We start from the raw sequence: 21,404 nt of genomic DNA, 5'->3' as shown, positions 1-21,404 counted from the left end.
TGCCTGAAACCTGTAAAACTGAGGGTCCTTTTGATATGTGCCAAGGTATAGCACATAATAAATACTTAAGTTACAGAACATTTTTTTTATCCTGTAGATTGTTTGTGAGACAATGGACAACACAATCAAAGCAAAATAATGTGAAATTTACTGCAAAACCCTTTTTAATAATATTAATTATAAAAAATGGTGGTAACGGTGGCGAAGTTTGTGCCAACGACAATGATGACAACAATCATGGTTTTAAATTGCAGTCCACAACCGCAATGTCAAGGTATTTTGACACTCTGCAATTACATCATGACCGCAATTGCAGCCACATCAGATGCATTTTCCCGCAATATAAAGGTTTTCAGGCTCACCGCAATGCGACCGCAACCGCAACCGCAGTGGTGGAAATAGTGGCAACGGTGATGGTTACAGTGATAGTGCTGTCAACGACAATAATAGTGATGATGGTAATAATGGTAGTGACAACAATGATCATGGTGGTCGCAGTGATGGTTACAACGTTGGTGGCGTGACGGCAAGAGCCGCATTAATGGAGGTCGCACATTAAATGAAATAAAATTGGGTATTTTTGTCTTATGAGTATTTTGTATTTGGCACAAAAAGTTGTCCCATGGTAACAAAAAAATATAAGTTTTTGTTTTGTCCTTCATTTGATTTGTTTGTCCCATGATCTTTTTATAGATCAAACATGGGACAATTGTATTTGTGTTGTCCAGTACCATGCTTTTTAGCAAATGAAACGGACCTAAAGTATTATTGTATCATAATCCATATTAGTTACCTTCACATCTTTTCTAGTCACAAAGAGAATGAAAAAACAGGAAGCAAGGATTTGATTAGTGTTTTCATAAGGGAATTTATCCTTATGAATCATTGCCAAAGATAGGAGTCACTTAATTGCCACAATATATGAATCATTGCCACAGGATAGAAGTCACTAAATTAACACCAATAATCGGTTTGATTTGATGTACAGAGAAAAAAAATAAGGAATGAGATATGTATGAAAGATTTTTTTTTTTAAGAAATACAGAACCCTAAATATTTTCACCCCTATTTTTAAGGTGATACAAAACCAACCACTAATAGTTATAAAAAGAACCACCTAATCTTGCTTTCACAACACAATTTCCCTTGCAAAATTCTTGGATATGGGAAAAAATTAAAAAACATGGCATCTACAAAATTATAATCGAAAGAAAAATGCTATATCTTCCTAAAAATCCTCCTCCTATTTTATAAAGAAAGTGTTAAATGAAAAAATTAAATACATAAAATGTCTAAGAAAATATAAAACGTTTTTAATACTTACCATACAAGGGAACTAGGGGGATTTATAATTATTCTAATTGAAAACATATCATCTGACAATGAAGAAATGCAATATTTTCATTTTTTGAACTTGAATCTTCTCATAATGTTCAGTAACATAACATGGTTATTTTAGGGAGAGCAAGACAATATTTTTAATCAAATTTAATTAATGAGTCATAAAGTATTACTATAGATCCTCACTAAAAAAAACTTGCAATTTATAATGTCGTAAAATGTAATTTTAACAGTTAAAAACTGATTTTGACATATTTTAAAATAGTTGTCAAAATCTGATTTTGACATATTTTAAACAATTGCTAGTATTATTGTCAGAAAAGTCTCAACATTTCCTAGTAGTTAATAATCACCACAAAAACATTTAAACAGCGGCACAATATATTCTACTATACTAAATTTAAAAGAACGATCTCTATAAAAAAAAAAACACCATATTAAAAGACAAAAGAAAAAATTCCAAATTGCAAAATGCTAAGAGTCAAGAAGTGTGAATAAAATCAGAAAGTAAGACCTCAAAGATGTCAATGTCAAAAAAACTTAACTTTCACCATTACCCAGCACATATAATATACATGTCCTGTTCCTTTATTAGTAATACAATATCCTAGATCCATTTTTTTTGGGTAGAGGATGAAACAAAACTAAAGAACAAACAAAGAATCCCGAAGACAAGCTTCCAAAACTACAGGCGGAGGTTGCTGCCACTCCCTAACCAGAACGTGATTGCAGAAGCACCATTTGGCTAAAATGTCTGCCACAGAATTGGCATCCCTGGAAATGCAGCTGATGGAGACCTTCCAGTAGGAGCCCACGTATATCTCTAATTACCTCTCTGTGTCTATGAAAATTGATACTGTACTCTCATCAATCAAAATATCTACAACAGATTGACAATCTGTTTCACAAATAATGGATTTAACTCCACAATTCCAACAAATTTTCAACACTGGAGACTTTATTCCCTACTATATCAGAAGGAATTACTTTACTAGTTTTGCTATTTTTCTTTAGTTAATTTTCATATTAGCTACATCTGAAAATCAGCTAAAGCAAAATAGCAAAACTAGTAATTAAATAATGACTTGTGCATTAATTAGTCTAGCCGGCCGGTAACAATTCAAGACACGTCAAAGATTGGCTTTAGGAACTTATTATGACCTACTTAACCTTCAGTTGACATGAATTATTTGGGTTGTAACTTGGGACTGATTTTTGACAAACAAAAGGCATAGATGTAGTTAAAAATAGTAAATGGTTTTCGGTGCTGTGAATTAATACACTACATTATGAAAATTATTTTTTGGGAAGTTAGGAGGTTTATCGGGGAAAAATGGATATATGGAGAACCATATATTTACCAAGAAAAAAAAAAACTATAACTTGATAGAGAAAAATGTAGTAGAAGAATTTCAATCTTTTACATAATAAACCAATTTATGGTCTCCTAATCCAGCTGATAGCTTTGCTCGAGGGTGAAATCAGTCAGTACAACTATCTATTGATGCCAAATCCATTATGCTGCTACTGTTCATTTTTTTAACGTACTAGTGGTAAAGAAGAGAACATTTAAATTCAGTTCTAATTATGTAGCTACAATTAATACACAGCTGCTAGGGGTATTCATGGACGTGTTTATATATTCTTATTCTTATTTGATCTAAAATTTTGACAAAAATCATTTATTTGAATCCAAATTTAATCTATAAATTAAATAAGACTGGGTTTGCTTAATTTGTTTTATAGTATATATTTCAAAATAAATAATTTTTGTATTAATATAATATCATGTTATGTAAAATAATATCCATTAAGTTAATTTTTGTTTTACAGAAAAATATTCATTAAGTTAATAAATATTATTATTACTGTATAATTGTTAAAAAACATACAAAACACTTAGTCAAGGTGAGACGACATGAAATATAATCTCAACTCTTCTTCGAAATAATTTAAGTTTAATTTTTAAAACTCGAAAGTCAGTGATTAAAGTTAGTCTGGGACTTTGAATTGGGCTACAGTGAAACAGAAGTGCAATTAAGTTGCAGAAGTACGATCCTTTATAAATATCTGAAGGTTTTTCTTTTGGCAATGCAGAGTGACTCGTATCGGGCAACCGGTTGTTACAACCTTCTTTGTGTTGGCTTTATTCAAACGAATAGCAGAATAGCCATTGGAGCTGCCATTTCTCCTGTCTCTTCTTATGATGGCAACCAATATGACATCACAATCCTCATTTGGAAGGTCAGTATTGCTTCCACGCACATACAAATTCATGACTGTGCATTTCATACATCTCAAAGTCAAATAAAGGATTTAATACAAGAATTTAATGACCATGTACATGCCAGAGTCATATAAAGGAATATTTTTTTATTAGTTGACAGTATATATCCGTCAGTATGTAACCTATTTTTTTTTTTTCAAAATAAAAATGCTTCGCATGAAAATATTTTTTTTGACATTTTGTTGTTGTGAATATGAATTAGGATCCATAAGTGGGGAATGTTAGACATTTTAGTGTAATTGATCTCTTTATTATGTTAAAATAAGAGTGCACGCTTGTTTTAATGTAATAACGAGATGTTCGGTTTAGGCAAAGGTTGGAAGTTACATGAAAGTTACTAAAACTTCCATCAACGGTTGGAAATTACATGGAAGTTACTAAAACTTCCATCAACGGCAATTTTTAAAAATAAATAACTTTCATCAACCGCCAAAAACTACCTGTTCTTTGATTATAAATAATCATCTTGGTTCAGAAAGCATAAGATGTGAAAAACATACAAGACAAAAAAAAAAACTCTTGAATTATAATCATCTGATTTTATCCGATTGAACAATTTTGGTTGAACCCCGAAATTTGATTCAATCTGAAAGTGTTTATACACGACTTCAGATTTATCCAGGATTATCTCGATTTTCAAAATTAACCAACAAAAGATTGAATCAAATCTTTCGAGATGACGAACGATAGTTCAAAGATGACAAGCAAGTTTGCGAAGTTGGACAAGTTTGAAGGGCATGATTTCAGAAGATGGCAGAAGAACATGCACTTTCTCTTGACAACATTGAATGTGGTGTATGTGCTGAGTACACCGATGTCGGTGTATATGGAAGACGAAACTCTGGATCAAACAAGGAAGCGTTCGAAATGGGAGAACGACGATTACATTTGTCGTGGACACATTCTGAACGGTATGTCTGACTCTCTCTTTGATATTTATCAAAATGTTGAGTCTGCTAAGGAATTATGGGACTCTCTTGAATCCAAGTATATGACAGAAGATGCCTCAAGTAACAAATTCTTAGTTAGTAATTTCTTTAATTACAAAATGATTGATTCGAGACCTGTTATGGAGCAATATAATGAACTGCTGCCGATTTTGGGTCAGTTTACTCAACATGATTTGAAAATGGATGAATCCATTGAAGTTTCATCTATAATTGATAAACTGCCTTCTTCTTGGAAAGACTTCAAGCATACCTTGAAACATAAGAAGGAAGAGTTGACTCTGGTTCAACTCGGTAGTCATTTCATGATTGAGGAGTCGCTGAGGGCTCAGGAAATTGACAAAGTCAATGATAAAACCGTAGCAGGTTTCTCTTCCGTTAATATGGTAGAGGAAAGTGGAACAGTTAAGCAAAATTACAATGCTAAAGGTAACAAACGAAAATTTCAAGGAAATAAGAACAAAGGTCCAAACAAACAGACAAAATTGTCATGTTGGAAGTGTGGGAAACCTGGTCATTTAAAGAGGGATTGCCGAGTGTTCAAAGGAAAGAACAAGGCTGGTCCAAGTGGATCTAATGATCCTGAAAAGCAACAAGGTCAGATTGTAGTGAATAATTTTAATTCGAATACGAATTCAAATTATGTATCACTAATATCTGATGCATTCTATGTGCAGGATGATGACGTTGCTTGGTGGTTTGATTCGGGAGCAATAAGCCATGTGTGCAAAGATCGTCGTTGGTTCAAGGAATTTAGACCAATCGATGATGGCTCTATTGTGAAGATGGGCAATGTTGCAACTGAACCAATCCTAGGATTAGGTTGTGTGAATTTAGTTTTTACTTCCGGAAAAAGTTGTATTTGGATAATGTCTTATTTGTACCTGGTATTCGTAAGAACTTATTGTCTGGTATGGTTTTAAATAATTGTGGTTTCAAGCAAGTACTTGAAAGTGACAAGTACATCTTGTCAAGACATGGTTCGTTTGTTGGATTTGGTTATCGTTGTAATGGAATGTTTAAATTAAACATTGATGTTCCTTTTGTTCATGAATCTGTTTGTATGGCCTCGTGTAGTTCTATAACTAATATGACAAAATCAGAAATTTGGCATGCTAGATTAGGACATGTTCATTACAAAAGATTAAAAGATATGTCAAAAACAAGTATGATTCCTCCTTTTGATATGAACATTGAAAAATGCAAAACTTGCATGTTGACCAAGATCACTAGGAAACCTTTTAAGGGTGTTAAAAGTGAGACTAAAGTCTTAGACCTTATTCATAGTGATTTGTGTGATTTGCATGCTACTCTATCATTAGGTCATAAAAAATATCTTGTTACTTTTATTGATGATGCATCAAGGTATTGTTATGTATATTTATTAAATACAAAAGATGAAGCTCTTGATAAATTTAAAATTTATAAGAAAGAGGTAGAACTTCATCAAAATGGGCTAATCAAAACTCTTCGTACGGATAGGGGAGGTGAGTATTATGATCCGGTTTATTTTCAATCTACTGGAATAATACATCAAACTACAGCTCCCTATACACCACAACAGAATGGTGTAGCCGAAAGGAAGAATAGAACCTTGAAAGAAATGGTGAATTCCATGTTATCTTATTCGGGTTTAAGTGAAGGATTTTGGGGTGAGGCTATGTTGACAGCCTGTTACTTGTTGAACCGAATTCCTAACAAAAGGAATAAGGTTACCCCATATGAACTTTGGCACAAAAAGACACCAAATTTGAGTTATCTCAAAATTTGGGGATGTAGGGCTGTAGTCAGGCTTACAGAACCTAAAAGGAAAACCATAGGTGAAAGAGGTATAGATTGCATATTTATTGGATATGCTGAATATTCTAAAGCATATAGATTCTATGTGCTAGAATCTAATGATTATGTTGCTGTGAACTCGGTTATAGAGTCACGAGATGCTATCTTTGATGAACAAAGGTTTACATCTATACCTAGGCCAAAGGACATGAATTCCATGTCGAAAGTCTCAGTTAATATTGAGGATATACCTTCAACTAGTACTGAAACTAGAAAGAGTACGAGAGTAAGAAAGGCTAAGTCATTTGGTGATGACTTTCAACTCTATTTGGTTGAAGGGTCAAGGAATGATATTGAATTTCAATATCAATATTGCCTTAATGTTGAGGAAGACCCAAAGACTTTTAGTGAAGCAATGGCTTCAAGGGATGCTGTATTCTGGAAAGAAGCAATCCAAAGTGAGATGGATTCCATCATGCAAAATAATACCTGGAAATTGGTTGACTTACCTCCTGGATGTAAGCCATTAGGATGTAAGATGATCTTTAGGAGAAAGATGAAAGTGGATGGTACTGTTGACAAGTACAAAGCCAGATTGGTTATCCAAGGCTTTAGGCAAAAGGAGGGTATTGATTTTTCGATACATATGCTCCTGTTGCTAGGATATCCACTATTAGACTGTTGTTAGCACTTGCTGCTATCCACAATCTGATGATTCACCAAATGGATGTGAAAACTGCATTCTTAAATGGTGAATTGGATGAAGAGATATACATGAAACAACCTGAAGGGTTTGTTATGCCAGGAAATGAAAATAAGGTGTGTAAACTGATGAAATCTCTTTATGGCTTGAAACAAGCGCCTAAGCAATGGCATCAAAAATTTGATGAGGTTGTGTTGTCTAGTGGTTTTGTTATAAACCAAGCAGATAAATGTCTATACAGCAAGTTTGATACTCATGGCAAAGGAGTTATCATTTGTCTGTATGTAGACGACATGTTGATCTTTGGTACCGACAAAGATCAAGTTGATGAAACTAAGACATTTTTGTCTTCTAAGTTTGATATGAAAGATATGGGGGAGGCGGATGTGATCTTAGGAATAAAGATCAAACGTGGAAACAATGGTATTTCCATCTCTCAATCACATTATATTGAGAAGATATTGGAGAAATTTAATTTTAAAGATTGTTCTCCGGTAAGTACTCCCATTGATCCTAACCTGAAGCTATTACCTAATAAAGGTGTAACAGTGTCTCAACTTGAATACTCAAGGGGGATAGGATCACTCATGTATGCAATGATTAGTACTAGGCCTGATATAGCTTATGCTGTTGCTAAACTCAGTAGGTTTACAAGTAATCCTAGTTCTTATCATTGGCAAGCTATGAATAGAGTATTCAAATACTTAAAGGGAACCATTGATTATGGTTTGACATATACTGGATTTCCTTCGGTTATTGAAGGTTACTCTGATGCAAGTTGGATAACCAATATGGAGGATTATTCATCCACAAGTGGTTGGGTATTCCTCCTTGGAGGAGGTGCTATCTCTTGGGCATCCAAGAAACAGACCTGCATTACAAATTCAACAATGGAATCTGAATTTGTAGCTTTAGCAGCAGCTGGTAAAGAAGTTGAGTGGCTAAGAAATCTGATCTATGAGATTCCATTGTGGCCCAAACCTATACCTCCCATGTCTATCAGGTGTGATAGTCAGGCAACTTTGGCTAAGGCATATAGTCAAGTGTATAATGGGAAGTCTAGACACTTGGGTGTTAGACACAACATGATTCGGGAGTTAATCATGCATGGTGTGATATCAGTGGAGTTTGTGAGAACTCAGCATAATTTGGCCGATCATTTAACCAAAGGGTTAAGTAGAGATCTCGTGAAAAGGTCGATTGTGGGATTAGGATTAAAGTCCATCTGAAATCTCTTATGTTAAGATACCCAATTCCCATCTAATATGACATTAGGTGCTGAATTCAATGTGGAAAGCTTAACATGTAGAGATTGGAACACATCATCGAAAGTATCCTAAAAGGAATGTGTTCGGTTCTGTAAGTTAAGGAGGTTGAAGTATAACTTCTCAATGGTCCTTTTGAAAAATTGCATTTGCAGGTGCAAGAAAGAAAAGGACTACCTATATAAGCATGAAGTTTAGCCGCTTCAAGAAGCTGGGACTTGGCTTTGATATGCTTATGAAGGATAGGGACACAAGCTAGTAAAACTAGTGTCGAGCAAGAGTAATGTTATAAACTATTGTGCAGATTATCTTCATGTATTCATTATGAATAGAAAGGGTTCAATCCTTAGTGACACCCTGATATTCGAATATTTGAAACGTGTAATTTGCTAAGATGAAATTCAATCGTCACGATATTTCATCTATGCAGTAGTTTGTGGTATGTTATGACTTTGGTGATTTGATCGGTAATTACACTAAAATGGGGGAGGTTTGTTGGACATTTTAGTGTAATTGATCTCTTTATTATGTTAAAATAAGAGTGCACGCTTGTTTTAATGTAATAACGAGATGTTCGGTTTAGGCAAAGGTTGGAAGTTACATGGAAGTTACTAAAACTTCCATCAACGGTTGGAAGTTACATGGAAGTTACTAAAACTTCCATCAACGGTAATTTTTAAAAATAAATAACTTTCATCAACCGCCAAAAACCACCTGTTCTTTGATTATAAATAATCATCTTGGTTCAGAAAGCATAAGATGTGAAAAACATACAAGACCAAAAAAAAAACTCTTGAATTATAATCTTCTGATTTTATCCGATTGAACAATTTTGGTTGAACCTCGAAATTTGATTCAATCTGAAAGTGTTTATACACGACTTCAGATTTATCCAGGATTATCTCGATTTTCAAAATTAACCAACAGGGAATTGGTGGATGAGTTTTGGTGACAACACATTGGTAGGGTATTGGCCCGCAGAGTTATTCACACACTTAGCCGACCACGCCACGATGGTGGAGTGGGGAGGAGAGGTGGTAAATTCCCGGACCAACGGCCAACACACCTTTATCCAAATGGGCTCTGGACACTTCGCCGAGGATGGTTTCGGAAAAGCAAGCTACTTCCGGAACCTTCAGATCGTAGACACGGATAACAGTTTGAGTTCTGTGCAGAGCATCTCAACCTTGGCCGAAAACACAAACTGTTACGACATCAAGAGCTACTACAGCAACGAATTATCAATAATAATAATTAGTTTTCAATTCCTTTAATGAGGATATCAATAATAATAATTAGTTTTCAATTCCTTTAATTATTTAGCCGTGTAAATCTGTTATTTCCAATTCTGATTTGTTGAGAATTATTAGGAGATCGGTAGCTTGATTCACTACATATTAGGGATCACCTAAAGCTGTTCACTTGTATATATATCACTGTAAACTAATATCAAATTATTAATAAAAGTTACAAACCTATTTCTCTATATGGTATCAGCCTAAACGATCCACCCATTCCCTATTTCTTCAATTAAGGACGTCGTTCCCCACCCTTGCCTCCCATGGCCGACAACAACTCCTTCATTCCCAACCCCCATGAGCCATCCAAACCCCTTGCTTGCATCACTTTCACCAATGTCACCAAACTTCTTCCCAACAATTATCCTAATTGGAAACAACAAGTTGAAGCTCTCCTTGATGGCTATGATCTCCTCCAATATCCAGATAGATCTTTTCCTGCGCCGTCAGAAACGATCCTCACCACTCCAACATCTTCGACGCCGACTCCATCGGAAACGACCCCACCACTGCATCACTTCCGGTAACAACTCAGAATCCTGCTTACCAAACCTGGCGTCGACAGGACCGCCTTATATATGGTGCTCTCCTCACCACTCTCTATAATGAAGTGGCCTCCCTGGTGTCTCAAACCAAGACCTCGCATGATCTCTGGATCCTTCTCAAAAACACCTATGCCAAAGCATCTCGCAGCCATCTCAAGCAGTTAAAGGAACGTCTCCGTACGGCTTCCCAAGGTACCCAATCCATCACTACCTATATGCATCACCTAAAGCAAACTGCAAATCTCCTTGCATCACTTGGCTCTCATGTTTCTGTTGAAGACATGACTGATTATGTCTTACACGGTCTCGACGACGGCTATAGAGCAATCATTGATGTCGTGAATGCAAGGGACACCCCAATCAATTTTGATGACCTCCATGAACGGCTTCTGATTCAGGAACTTTCAATTGGTGCTGCCCAAAGACAAACTCCTGCCCCGCTGACAGCCTTGAATGCTCAGGCTCGACCCAATTCCAATGACAAATCTCGGCATGGACAAAACCCTGCACAATCAACTCAACGCACTGGCACTCGCAAACCTTTTCTCGGCCGCTGTCAGTGGTGCAACATCAAAGGTCATGTTCTCTCTCAGTGCAAAACCTTCCAGCAGCAGCATCCTAGTGTCCCACCGCCACCTCGTAACTCTCCGTCCCACACTGGACATGTTCAGGTCAATACTGCAACTGCCGGCCCATCGCAACATGATTTTCTGTTTGACAGTGGAGCGACACATCACGTAACCAATGATCTCGATAATCTGGCGCTTCATCATCCGTACACTGGTCCTGACTCACTGTTTATGGGTAATGGTTCAGGTTTAAACATCACTCATTCTGGAACACTTTTACTTAATGATTTATCCTTGTCTAATGCTTTGTGTGTTCCTTCCATGAAACAAAAAATAATCTTTGTCTCTAAACTTACCCAACAAACTAACTCTGTTGTTGTTTTCCTGCCAAACTCTTTTTATGTGAAGGACTTGCAGACGGGTCACACAACCCATAAAGGCTCATGTGTGGATGGACTCTATCTCTGGCCCGCCACCTCACCCTCCGTCCACACGGTTCGAACAGAATCCTCTGCATCATGGCATCATAGGCTTGGGCACCCTTCATCTTCTATTTTCAAATTTGTTCAGAAACATTTTTCCTTAGGCTCAAATAAATTTCCGCAATCCGATTGTAACTCGTGTCAAATTAGCAAAAGTCATAAACTTCCATTCCATGAATCCACTCTTAAATCTTGTTATCCATTAGAAATAATTTTCTCTGATGTCTGGACTTCTCATATTCTATCAATTGATGGTCTTCGCTATTATTGCATGTTTGTTGATCATTTTACTTGCTATATTTGGCTATATCCAATGAAACGAAAATCTGATATGCAAACTATATTTCCCAAATTCAAATCGCTCGTTGAAAATTTCTATCATCACAAAATAAAAATTCTTTACACAGATAATGGTGGCGAATATATTGGTCTTCGCCCTTTTTTACTAAATCATGGTATAAGTCATCATACAACGCCACCTCATACACCTGAACATAATGGAATTTCAGAACGCCGGAATCGTCACATTGCTGAAACCGGTCTCTCTCTTCTCCATCACTCGGGCTTGCCCCTCACCTATTGGCCTCACGCCATGACCACCGCCGCTTATCTCATAAATCGCCTCCCAACTCCAATTCTTGGGTACCAATCACCCTATTCTAAATTGCTCAACATTAGTCCGGATTATCATAAGTTAAAGTGTTTTGGATGTTTGTGTTTTCCCTGGATTAAACCATATGCTAACCATAAACTTGCACCAAAGTCTACTATGTGTGTTTTTGTAGGTTACTCGGCTGATCAACATGCATATTTGTGTCTCGATCCCACAACAGGAAGGATCTACACCTCTCGGCATGTGAAGTTCGTTGAATCTGAATTCCCGTTCAACTCCCTAGTAACTCACGCTAGTCCAAGTCCGGAGCAACAAATAGGCCCACTTCAACTCTCCATCTTACAACCCATGAACCCACCGGAAGATTCATCTCCTGCCCCTTCCTCCCCATCCATCACCAACTCCCCATATATGGCCCAGTCCTCCACCGAACCCACAAACCCCACTCAATCTCCTCCTCCAACCTCACAATCATCCCCGCAACTCTCTGCTCCACCACCCCAAACCATTGTTAACCCAAATGGAGGTGGGATCATCACTCGGTCTAAAAACCCATCCAAAAGCTTAATCTCCATGTCCAAGCCTCCTCTCCCATTGAACCCAACACCATCACCCAGGCCCTTCGCGACCCTGATTGGCGCTCAGCCATGCAAGCCGAATTTGATGCCTTACACCACAACAACACTTGGGATCTTGTCAGTCGGTCCTCTGATCAAAATTTGGTTGGTTGTAAATGGGTATTTTGAATCAAACGAAATCCAGACGGATCAATTGATCGTTACAAGGCTCGGTTAGTCGCCAAAGGGTTTCACCAACGCCCTGGTTGGGACTATACAGAAACTTTTAGCCCCGTTGTTAAACCGGTGACCATTCGCATTGTCCTAACTCTTGCAGTTCGTCAAGGGTGGCCCATACGTCAGCTTGATGTCAACAATGCATTTCTTCAAGGGACACTTAAGGAGGAAGTCTTCATGATACAACCACCTGGTTTTGTCAGCAAAAACTTTCCTGATCATGTTTGTCGCCTCAAAAAGGCATTCTATGGGCTGAAGCAAGCACCCCGCGCCTGGTATACGGAGCTTCGCGTATTCCTGCTCTCCCTTGATTTTGTCAATTCCACTGCAGATGCATCTTTTTTCATCTACCAAAAACCAGAGGTTACACTTTACTTATTAGTATATGTTGATGATATAATTATGATTGGAAATTCATCTGCAGAGCTGTCCAAACTCATTGCCACACTTGCTTCTCGGTTTTCGTTAAAAGATCTTGGATGTCTCAGTTATTTCTTGGGTGTCGAAGTAATTCCTTCCGCTGCAGGAATGTTTCTTTCACAAAGGAAATATATCATTGATCTGCTACATAAATCAGGCATGACAAATACAAAACCAACATCCACTCCTTTGTCAGCAAGTGTTCAATTACTTAAGGATTCTGGTGATCTCCTACCCTCTCCAAATGAGTACCGCACACTGGTTGGAAGCCTTCAATACTTGAGTCTTACACGTCCAGACATCGCCTTCAGCACCAACAAACTTGCACAGTTCATGCAAAATCCAAGAACAGCGCATTGGTCTGCACTCAAACGAGTGCTCCGATATTTGGCGGGCTCTTGTGACAAAGGAGTCTTCATCTCAGCGACTGCTCCTTTGACCTTTCATGCCTACTCGGATGCTGATTGGGCTGGTGACAAGGATGATTATGTTTCAACCACTGGTTACTTGTTGTATCTCGGTAACACTCTCATCTCCTGGAGCTCCCGCAAACAACGTTTTGTTGCTCGATCATCAACTGAAGCAGAATACAAAGCCTTGGCTGACACGGCTAGTGAACTATTATGGGTTCTTTCCTTGTTCACAGAACTTGGTCACATGTCCACTGCCAATCCAGTCATATACTGTGACAATCTTGGTGCCACAAATCTCAGTGCTAATCCTGTCTTCCACTCTCGGATGAAACATATAGCCTTAGTCTATCACTTTGTCCGAGAACATGTTCAACATGGCAAGTTTCGAGTGTCTTTTGTGTCTACCGATGATCAACTTGCTGATATTCTAACAAAGTCTCTGCTTCGCCCTCGGTTCGAATCGCTACTGTCCAAGTTGCATCTCTCATCCAGATTATACAACTTGCGGGAGGATATCAATAATAATAATTAGTTTTCAATTCCTTTAATGAGGATATCAATAATAATAATTAATTTTCAATTCCTTTAATTATTTAGCCGTGTAAATCTGTTATTTCCAATTCTGATTTGTTGAGAATTATTAGGAGATTGGTAGCTTGATTCACTACATATTAGGGATCACATAAAGCTGTTCACTTGTATATATATCACTGTAAACTAATATCAAATTATTAATAAAAGTTATAAACCTATTTCTCTATGCGAATGGGGCACTTACTTCTACTATGGTGGGCCTGGGAACAATCCTCAGTGCCCCTGATTATAAACTATATACAACGTATATATATCAATGTACTTCAGTTTCAAACAATCCTTCTACTCTAAATGTTTCATTCTTTAATTGTACGTAATTATAGAATTAATATTGTGCTATATATTTCCATTCTTGTTTCTACCACTTCCACTGTTTTGTTTGTTTCGATCGATGAAAGGGCCGGAAAAGGAAATTTTGAGTTGTAGTCAACAATAAATAAGGAATTTGCATATATATGAATGCAAAAAAACACGATTGGAAATTGCTAGATATGATGTCTGAAATATGATGCCTGAAATTTTACGCATATCGATTTCTTTTTATTCTCATGATTTTTTCTTAAGAGAGAGTGATATTATACAAACTTTTTAGTTAAGATGCATTAGTATTATACACCAAAAAATTTAGAAAAAACCCCAATAATTTTTTGTGCAAAAAAAATTGCATTATACACCAAAATTTTTAGAAAAAAAACCCAATAATTTTTTTGTTCACTTAAATTTAATTATTTAAGGGATATTGTATTGAACGAAAAATGCTTCTTTTGAACATTCTTCTGGGTAAAATTTACATGTGAGTCACGAATAGAGTGTGTGATTAACATTATTTGTAGATCATGCCACACCTACTGGTAACATGTGAAACGGTAGCAACAAAGTATGGATGAAATTTGTCTTTATTTAATGAATATCATATATTAATTAGTGAAACTTATACAATTTTTTCAAGTATTAAAAAGATCGTTAAAAAGAATAGATTGAGTAATTAATAGGTTATTAAAATACATCTATACATTCAGGTGTTTTTTCTCTTTTCCTGCACTTTTGAAATTGCTTCCAGCACTTCCCATAAACAATTCAGGAAATGCATAAAGCAATTTGCTGATTGATTACCGTCAGGGATATTGAGAGCTCGCGGAATGGAACAGTCCGTTAGCTGATCGTAGGGAGTAGTCCGGTTTTCAATATCAATGGAGAAGAAAATACCCATTTAACAAGTTTGTTGAATTTTCATCATTTCTTATATTAATTTAACACAGCATCCTTCTCTTGAAGATCACTCTACGTGTATGTCAATATATATATATATATATATATATATATATATATATATATATATATAAATTAAATTTTTTTATAACATTTTAAATTAATCTAATCTTTTACTTCACTAACACATCCCTTGGAATACATGAAAATAAAAATTTATTTAATTATATTCTTATTAATTATTAGTTTAAATACATATTCGTTGAGGGTAAGTGTATCCTATAGAGTAAAAACTGTATACTCAAAAGTTAGGATATCATATCTTAGAGATTATTTATATTTTCAAATAATCTAAATCGTATAAACTAAATAATTTTGAGTTTTTATCTTGAGTTAGAGATTATTTGTGTTTACAATTAAGAAAATAAAAAAAATAAAGACAAGCAACAGATAAAAGATATGTATGAATAAAAGTGACTTAATTATGATTTTACGTATCATTTTTACCTAATTCATATTTTAAGTAAGAAATCCTAGTTGTCTATTAACTATCTTATCTATTATTTTAATTATTAGCATATGATCAAGGTCTAAGAATATTCTTCCCCTAAATCAATCTTACGTTGTTTAGATTTAACTTGAATGACATATACGTGTAAACAGGAGATTCATGTGGTCAGCCTGGTCATGCAATCTTTATGAACTCTATCATTCTATAAGTCAATTAATTATGAGAAGATGGTAAAAAATACACAATTAACTAATAATTAGAGTGACCAATTCTAATATGGAAGTGAAAATGATAGAAAGATACAATTAATTGAATAACATAGAAGAACTTTATTAAAAATAAGAATTAGAATACATGAATACAACTACATCACAATCCAAGTTCTAAGAGGTTTAACCAACCATAGCCATAGAATAACTATACAATATTGCATTATAAAAATAAAAGAGATAAAAAAAATCCTTATATATTCATACTTCAATGGCTCGTGGTACAATTCTCCTCTCAAAAGCTCTTAATATTCATAAAATGTATAATGAATTTTGAATCCATCAAGTACAAATTCTAACTTCTTATTTATAGACTCCTAAAGATAATTACTTTAATTAGACACACATACTCTATATATATATATATATTCTAATATGATCTATAAAGATAATTTTTCTTAATTAAGATTACGATGGTCATGGTGATATTCATCACGATCATTATCAGAATCCTGACGTCGAAGCTTGAGTTATTATGAAATGACAAAGACCCTCATGATTGATTGATCGTGATCTTCTTGAATGATCATGACTGTGGTTAATGTACTATGACCATTATCAAGTAAAAATAACATTAAATCTTCATGAAATTATATATTTTTCAATTTTTTCACTTGATTGAATGATTATATTTTTGCAAAGTAAAAAATTAAAGTCCAAATGTAAATTTTGTGTAAAAAAAATACATAAAATAACATAAAAATTCATATAAAATATCACTTAAATTATAATTTATCATTCCCTTTTTTTATAAGATTGGATATAAACATATAGATAATTATGGATAACTATATTTCCCAATTCAACGGATGAAACAATGATAAGAAATTAGAGGTGATTTGATCTAATCCAGCCTAAGAGCTAATGATGAAGATGGCTACTGACTATCCCTTGCCTAGTATAAATGGGGGAAGGAGTCATCAAAGTTGCTATCACAAAACAGTTATTGACAAGCTGAAATCATGGGAATACACTCATTACATGAAAATAATTATTTTGCACATTCCCCCACAATTACATATGCTTAAAAAAAATGATATTCATTACATAACTCGTTGGAAGCTCTCCAAGATCAACATTATTTTAATTGATTGAATGATTAATTATGACATGAGGCTATTGGGTGGTCTGTCATCTCAAGCTTTTCGAAGGAACTTGACTGGAAGGTCGAGGTCCACAAGAATGGCGTGAGTGAGCATCCTCCATTTTTTTATTTTAAACTAGTTAAAAATACACAGTTGAATCTCCTTGTTAAAAATAACTTGAAATTCTAAATAATATTAGTGTCTTATTAATTTCTTAACTAACATTTCTCCTTTTCTATGCTTGCCCCAGCTTATAGTCTTGCTACATTGCCAGGATACGTACCCTGATGTGTTGGACTAATGTAATAGTTGAGAAAAAATATAAGAGATAAAAATCTTAGTTTTTTTATAGGGTTTAGGGTTTAAGGTAACATGAAAAAATAAAAACATATATGTATATAAGGAATTAATTTAAAATAATGGAACAATTTTAAGCATCTCCATATATGTGTGTGTTAAAATATTGCAAGCATGTAACTTATTAAAACATTTCTTCTGAAAAACTGTAGGAATATGTGTGTGTAACCAAATTCATAATGCTACGTACATTTTAAACCACGGCTTTGTATAGAGTTTTCCTTGAATAATTTTCTCTTAATAAAATAATTAATACTTACACATTTTCTTTTTAATACACTCTCCTTACTTTTTACTTTAACAAAAAAAAAAGTGTGTAGAAAAAAAATGGCGTGTAAGAAATTCTGTTCATCAATATATATTATCCGATTTAGATTGTGGTTTATTAATTAATTGGTTAGCCAGAAAAATAATGATGATAACATGCAAATGTCTGTCTGTCAATATAAAATAAATTTTTAACTTCTCCTTTCTCTTGATTAATTTCAGTCTTGCTTTCTCAAATGATGTTGTGAACTTTACAACTGTACAAATAAAGCTCTAAGCGATAAAATATTTGTCACGTTGATGAGTTGTTGACTGTTGAGATAAAACTGTATGCATTGTTTTTTATTTCTCACCAAGATCGTGACAAAATATGAATTAGGTTCCTATTATCCTATAGTCCTTATTATTTACTTGCGAGAATTAATATTGAAGTGTACAAATATGCATGTATTGGAAGCACAATGAACTTCAAAACCACAAAACAAATATATTTTTTATGAAGTTTCCATAGTTAGGCCATAAGATTTTCATGTACAATACTATTCAAATATTAAATTATATTTATTTGCTTTTGATGCTCCTACACTTTCGGTCTTCTGTTATGATGAAGTATCTTATTCTCTGAGAACATATTTCAAGATACCAAGCTGAGATGGATGGTACTGGACCTTCAGCTATGATATTTATTTTATATCAAAAGAAAAAAATGTATGTTGAAACACTAATATAACAAGATTAGCAAAATCATAACCTGCATTAATGCATTTAGTATATATAATATATCACTATATACCAACTAATCAGTATACAATTACAAGCAAGTTATTCTGCAGCAGGATACAAACTAACGTGACAACAGTCGACCAAACTAGTCTTGGAATTCAAAGATGAAAATAATAAACCAAGCCAACAAACATTTTAAAATGTACAGTAACTCTAGAAGACATTTCCTAAATGTTGACCCCCACGCATTAATTTTTATACTTCATATATGCATCCCTCGTGTCTTGCTTGTATATGGTTTTGACAAGGCTAGCTTTGCCCATAGCTATGTGCAGGTACGAAACTAAAAAACGCTTGAAAATCATAAACCACATTTTGATTAAACTTGTGGTGCAGCGGGGGGAGAGGGAGTGGTACTAGCAGCAGGCTCAATTCTACGCAGCATGAACCCTACTCCCCTGCTTGAACCATCTTCATCATCATGGTATGCATAAGCAAACCCACCATGCCTCGTCAAATCCATCCCCGCAGTCTCATCATCCCTCGAAATTCTCAACAGTTTCATCTTATGAAGCCCATAGAACAACGGCGCCATGGTCGCCGTAACCCACCCGCACACCACCAATATCTGAATCACCTGCGCCGCCAGCAGCCTCCCTCCGCCACCCATCAAAGCCCCGAACGGCCTTCCAACACCGTAAATCTCCTCCACGTACACTTTCTTCGCAAACAATCCCGTGAAGAAAACACCCCACGCGCCGCACCCGCCGTGAAGCTGCGCCGCCTCCAACGGATCATCGTACTCTACCTTCGCGGCAAGCTTATTAAGCCCAATCAAAACCCACGCCGCCACAAACCCACACACAATCGCGGCCCACGGTTCCACAACGGCACAGCCCGATGTAATGGCAGCGAACCCGCCAAGCAGGCCGTTACACACGTCAATCACGTTCCAGTGGCCAGCCAATAACCGCTTGCTGAACAACGTCGTCAGAGCCGCAGTGCTCCCAGCCAATGTCGTCGTGACAGCTGTCCTCCCTATAGCGCTCCATTGACCATAATACCCTCCACTTCCATACCCCTTGGCTATTGTCAGAAACGAACCAGGGTTGAAGCCGTACCAGCCGAACCATAACAAAAACGAACCAAGCACAACTAAAGACGCGCTGTGGCCACGTAAAGCAACCGACCGGCCCGAACGGTCGAACCGGCCGATTCTCGGGCCTTCAATTAAAGCCCCCCACAGGCCCGCTATCCCGCCAACCATGTGAACAACGCCTGAGCCCGCGAAGTCGATGACTCCAGACCCGAATAAAACATTTCCGTCGCTACGACTCGCGCTGGCCCAACCGTCCGAGGACCAGAACCAATGCGAAACGATGGGGTAAACGAAACCGGTTAAGAAAGAAGAGTAGATAAGGTAAGCCACGAACTGTGTTCTCTCGGCGATGGAGCCGCTGGTGATTCCTGCGGCGGCGATGGCGAAGGCCCACTGGTAGAGGAAGAAGCTGTAGTCGCCGGAGGGAGAGGAGCCCATCGGGTAATCTCGTAGGCCGAAGAAGTGGCGGCCGATGAAGCCGTTGGAGGGGCCGCCGAAGGCGAATGCAAAGCCGAATAGGTAGTAGGAGAGACCGCCGGCGGCGGCGTCGAGGACGTTGGTGAGCATGATGTTCATGGTGTTTTTGGCTCTGACGGAGCCGGCGCAGAGCATGGCGAAGCCGAGCTGCATGGCGAAGACAAGATACGCTGAAAACAGAAGGTAGGTGTTGTCGACGGCGTAGGTTGTTTCGGCGAGCTTTCTAGAAATGGAATCGAATTGGGCGCAGAGGTAGTTGGCGGCGGCGGTGTCGTTGAAGAGTGGGGCAAGGTCGTTGGCGGAGCAAGAGAGAGAAGCCATGCTTTGGCTGTTAGAGTGAGACAAGAGTATGGAGAAGAAGTGATGGCGGCAATGATTTTATATATATACTTAGAATTGATGAGGGCCACTTGCTGTTATTTTATCTCTTTGGAGTTCAGCTATTAGGGTTAGTGGTTTTGAGAGCTGCAGAGGGAATCTTTCAATTATAAATCACATGCGCGAATAAATCCTCCTCAAATATTGTGTTGGAATCCTACAGATTGAGTTCGGGATTCGTTGGCTCCTCCTCAACCCTACGTATTTAGATATCTTTCCTCTCCTTTTTTTCTGGCTCACTCACTCCGCTACAACTCTTCTTCTTTGCCTTTCTTAGTCTTAATTTGACAGTGAAATTATATATGTTTCAATGGATGATAATTTTTTATTTTTTAAAATAAAAAATATTATAAATTTAATGTTTCGCTGCTTTGTTTGTTTTTATAAATATCAGATAACTCTCTAAACGTCAAACATATATATTTTTAAACATTATGGTGAGTACATTAGTTAACAAATCAATAAATAAATTTTGTATCAAATTTTTTCATGGAGTTGGCTGCGTAAATATTATGTTTCTTATGAAACATTTTCACTTTTATTTCTTAAATAGTAAATATTATGTGTGTGTTATTAATTGTTATATATATCAAATAAGTATTATATGTTCAGTATATTAATGTTAATTAAGCTTTGGATGGTTGATGTTTAGAAAACTGAACACACTATATGTTTGTGTAATAATAAAAAGTGTTTTACCTACATTTCAAAATCCATTCTTTCTCCTTATAGCATTATACTTTATTTCTTCTAAAACTTTCTCCTTAATTAAGCTTTCAATTTAACTAATAATTTTAAATTTAAACTTTAAATATACAGTTTGAGATTAAATATTTAAAAAAATTGTCACCTGTAATAAAGATATTTTAAGTCGAACAATATTATTCTGGTGAAAGATATTTGCCGCCTCGTACTAAAAAGAACCTCTAGATACACCCATCCTTCCCGTAATTCCTAGCCATTCTTTTGTCACATCTGT

At 36.1% G+C, this 21,404-nt stretch overlaps 1 protein-coding gene across 1 annotated transcript; it reads right to left on the bottom strand.

The window, feature by feature from the left end:
- Positions 1-18,501: 18,501 nt before the first annotated feature.
- AMT1.3 (ammonium transporter AMT1.3) lies at positions 18,502-20,398 on the bottom strand. Its single transcript, NM_001361523.1, has one exon. The coding sequence runs from the start codon at positions 20,366-20,368 to the stop codon at positions 18,851-18,853; it is 1,518 nt and encodes a 505-aa protein (NP_001348452.1). The 5' UTR covers positions 20,369-20,398; the 3' UTR covers positions 18,502-18,850.
- Between the last annotated feature and the right edge of the window lie 1,006 nt (positions 20,399-21,404).

The sequence above is a fragment of the Glycine max genome, chromosome 10 (genome assembly GCF_000004515.6).
Source record: "Glycine max cultivar Williams 82 chromosome 10, Glycine_max_v4.0, whole genome shotgun sequence".
Taxonomy (NCBI): Eukaryota; Viridiplantae; Streptophyta; class Magnoliopsida; order Fabales; family Fabaceae; genus Glycine; species Glycine max.
The sequence above is the reverse complement of the archived record's forward strand: the minus strand, read 5'-3'. Positions and strand labels throughout refer to the sequence as shown.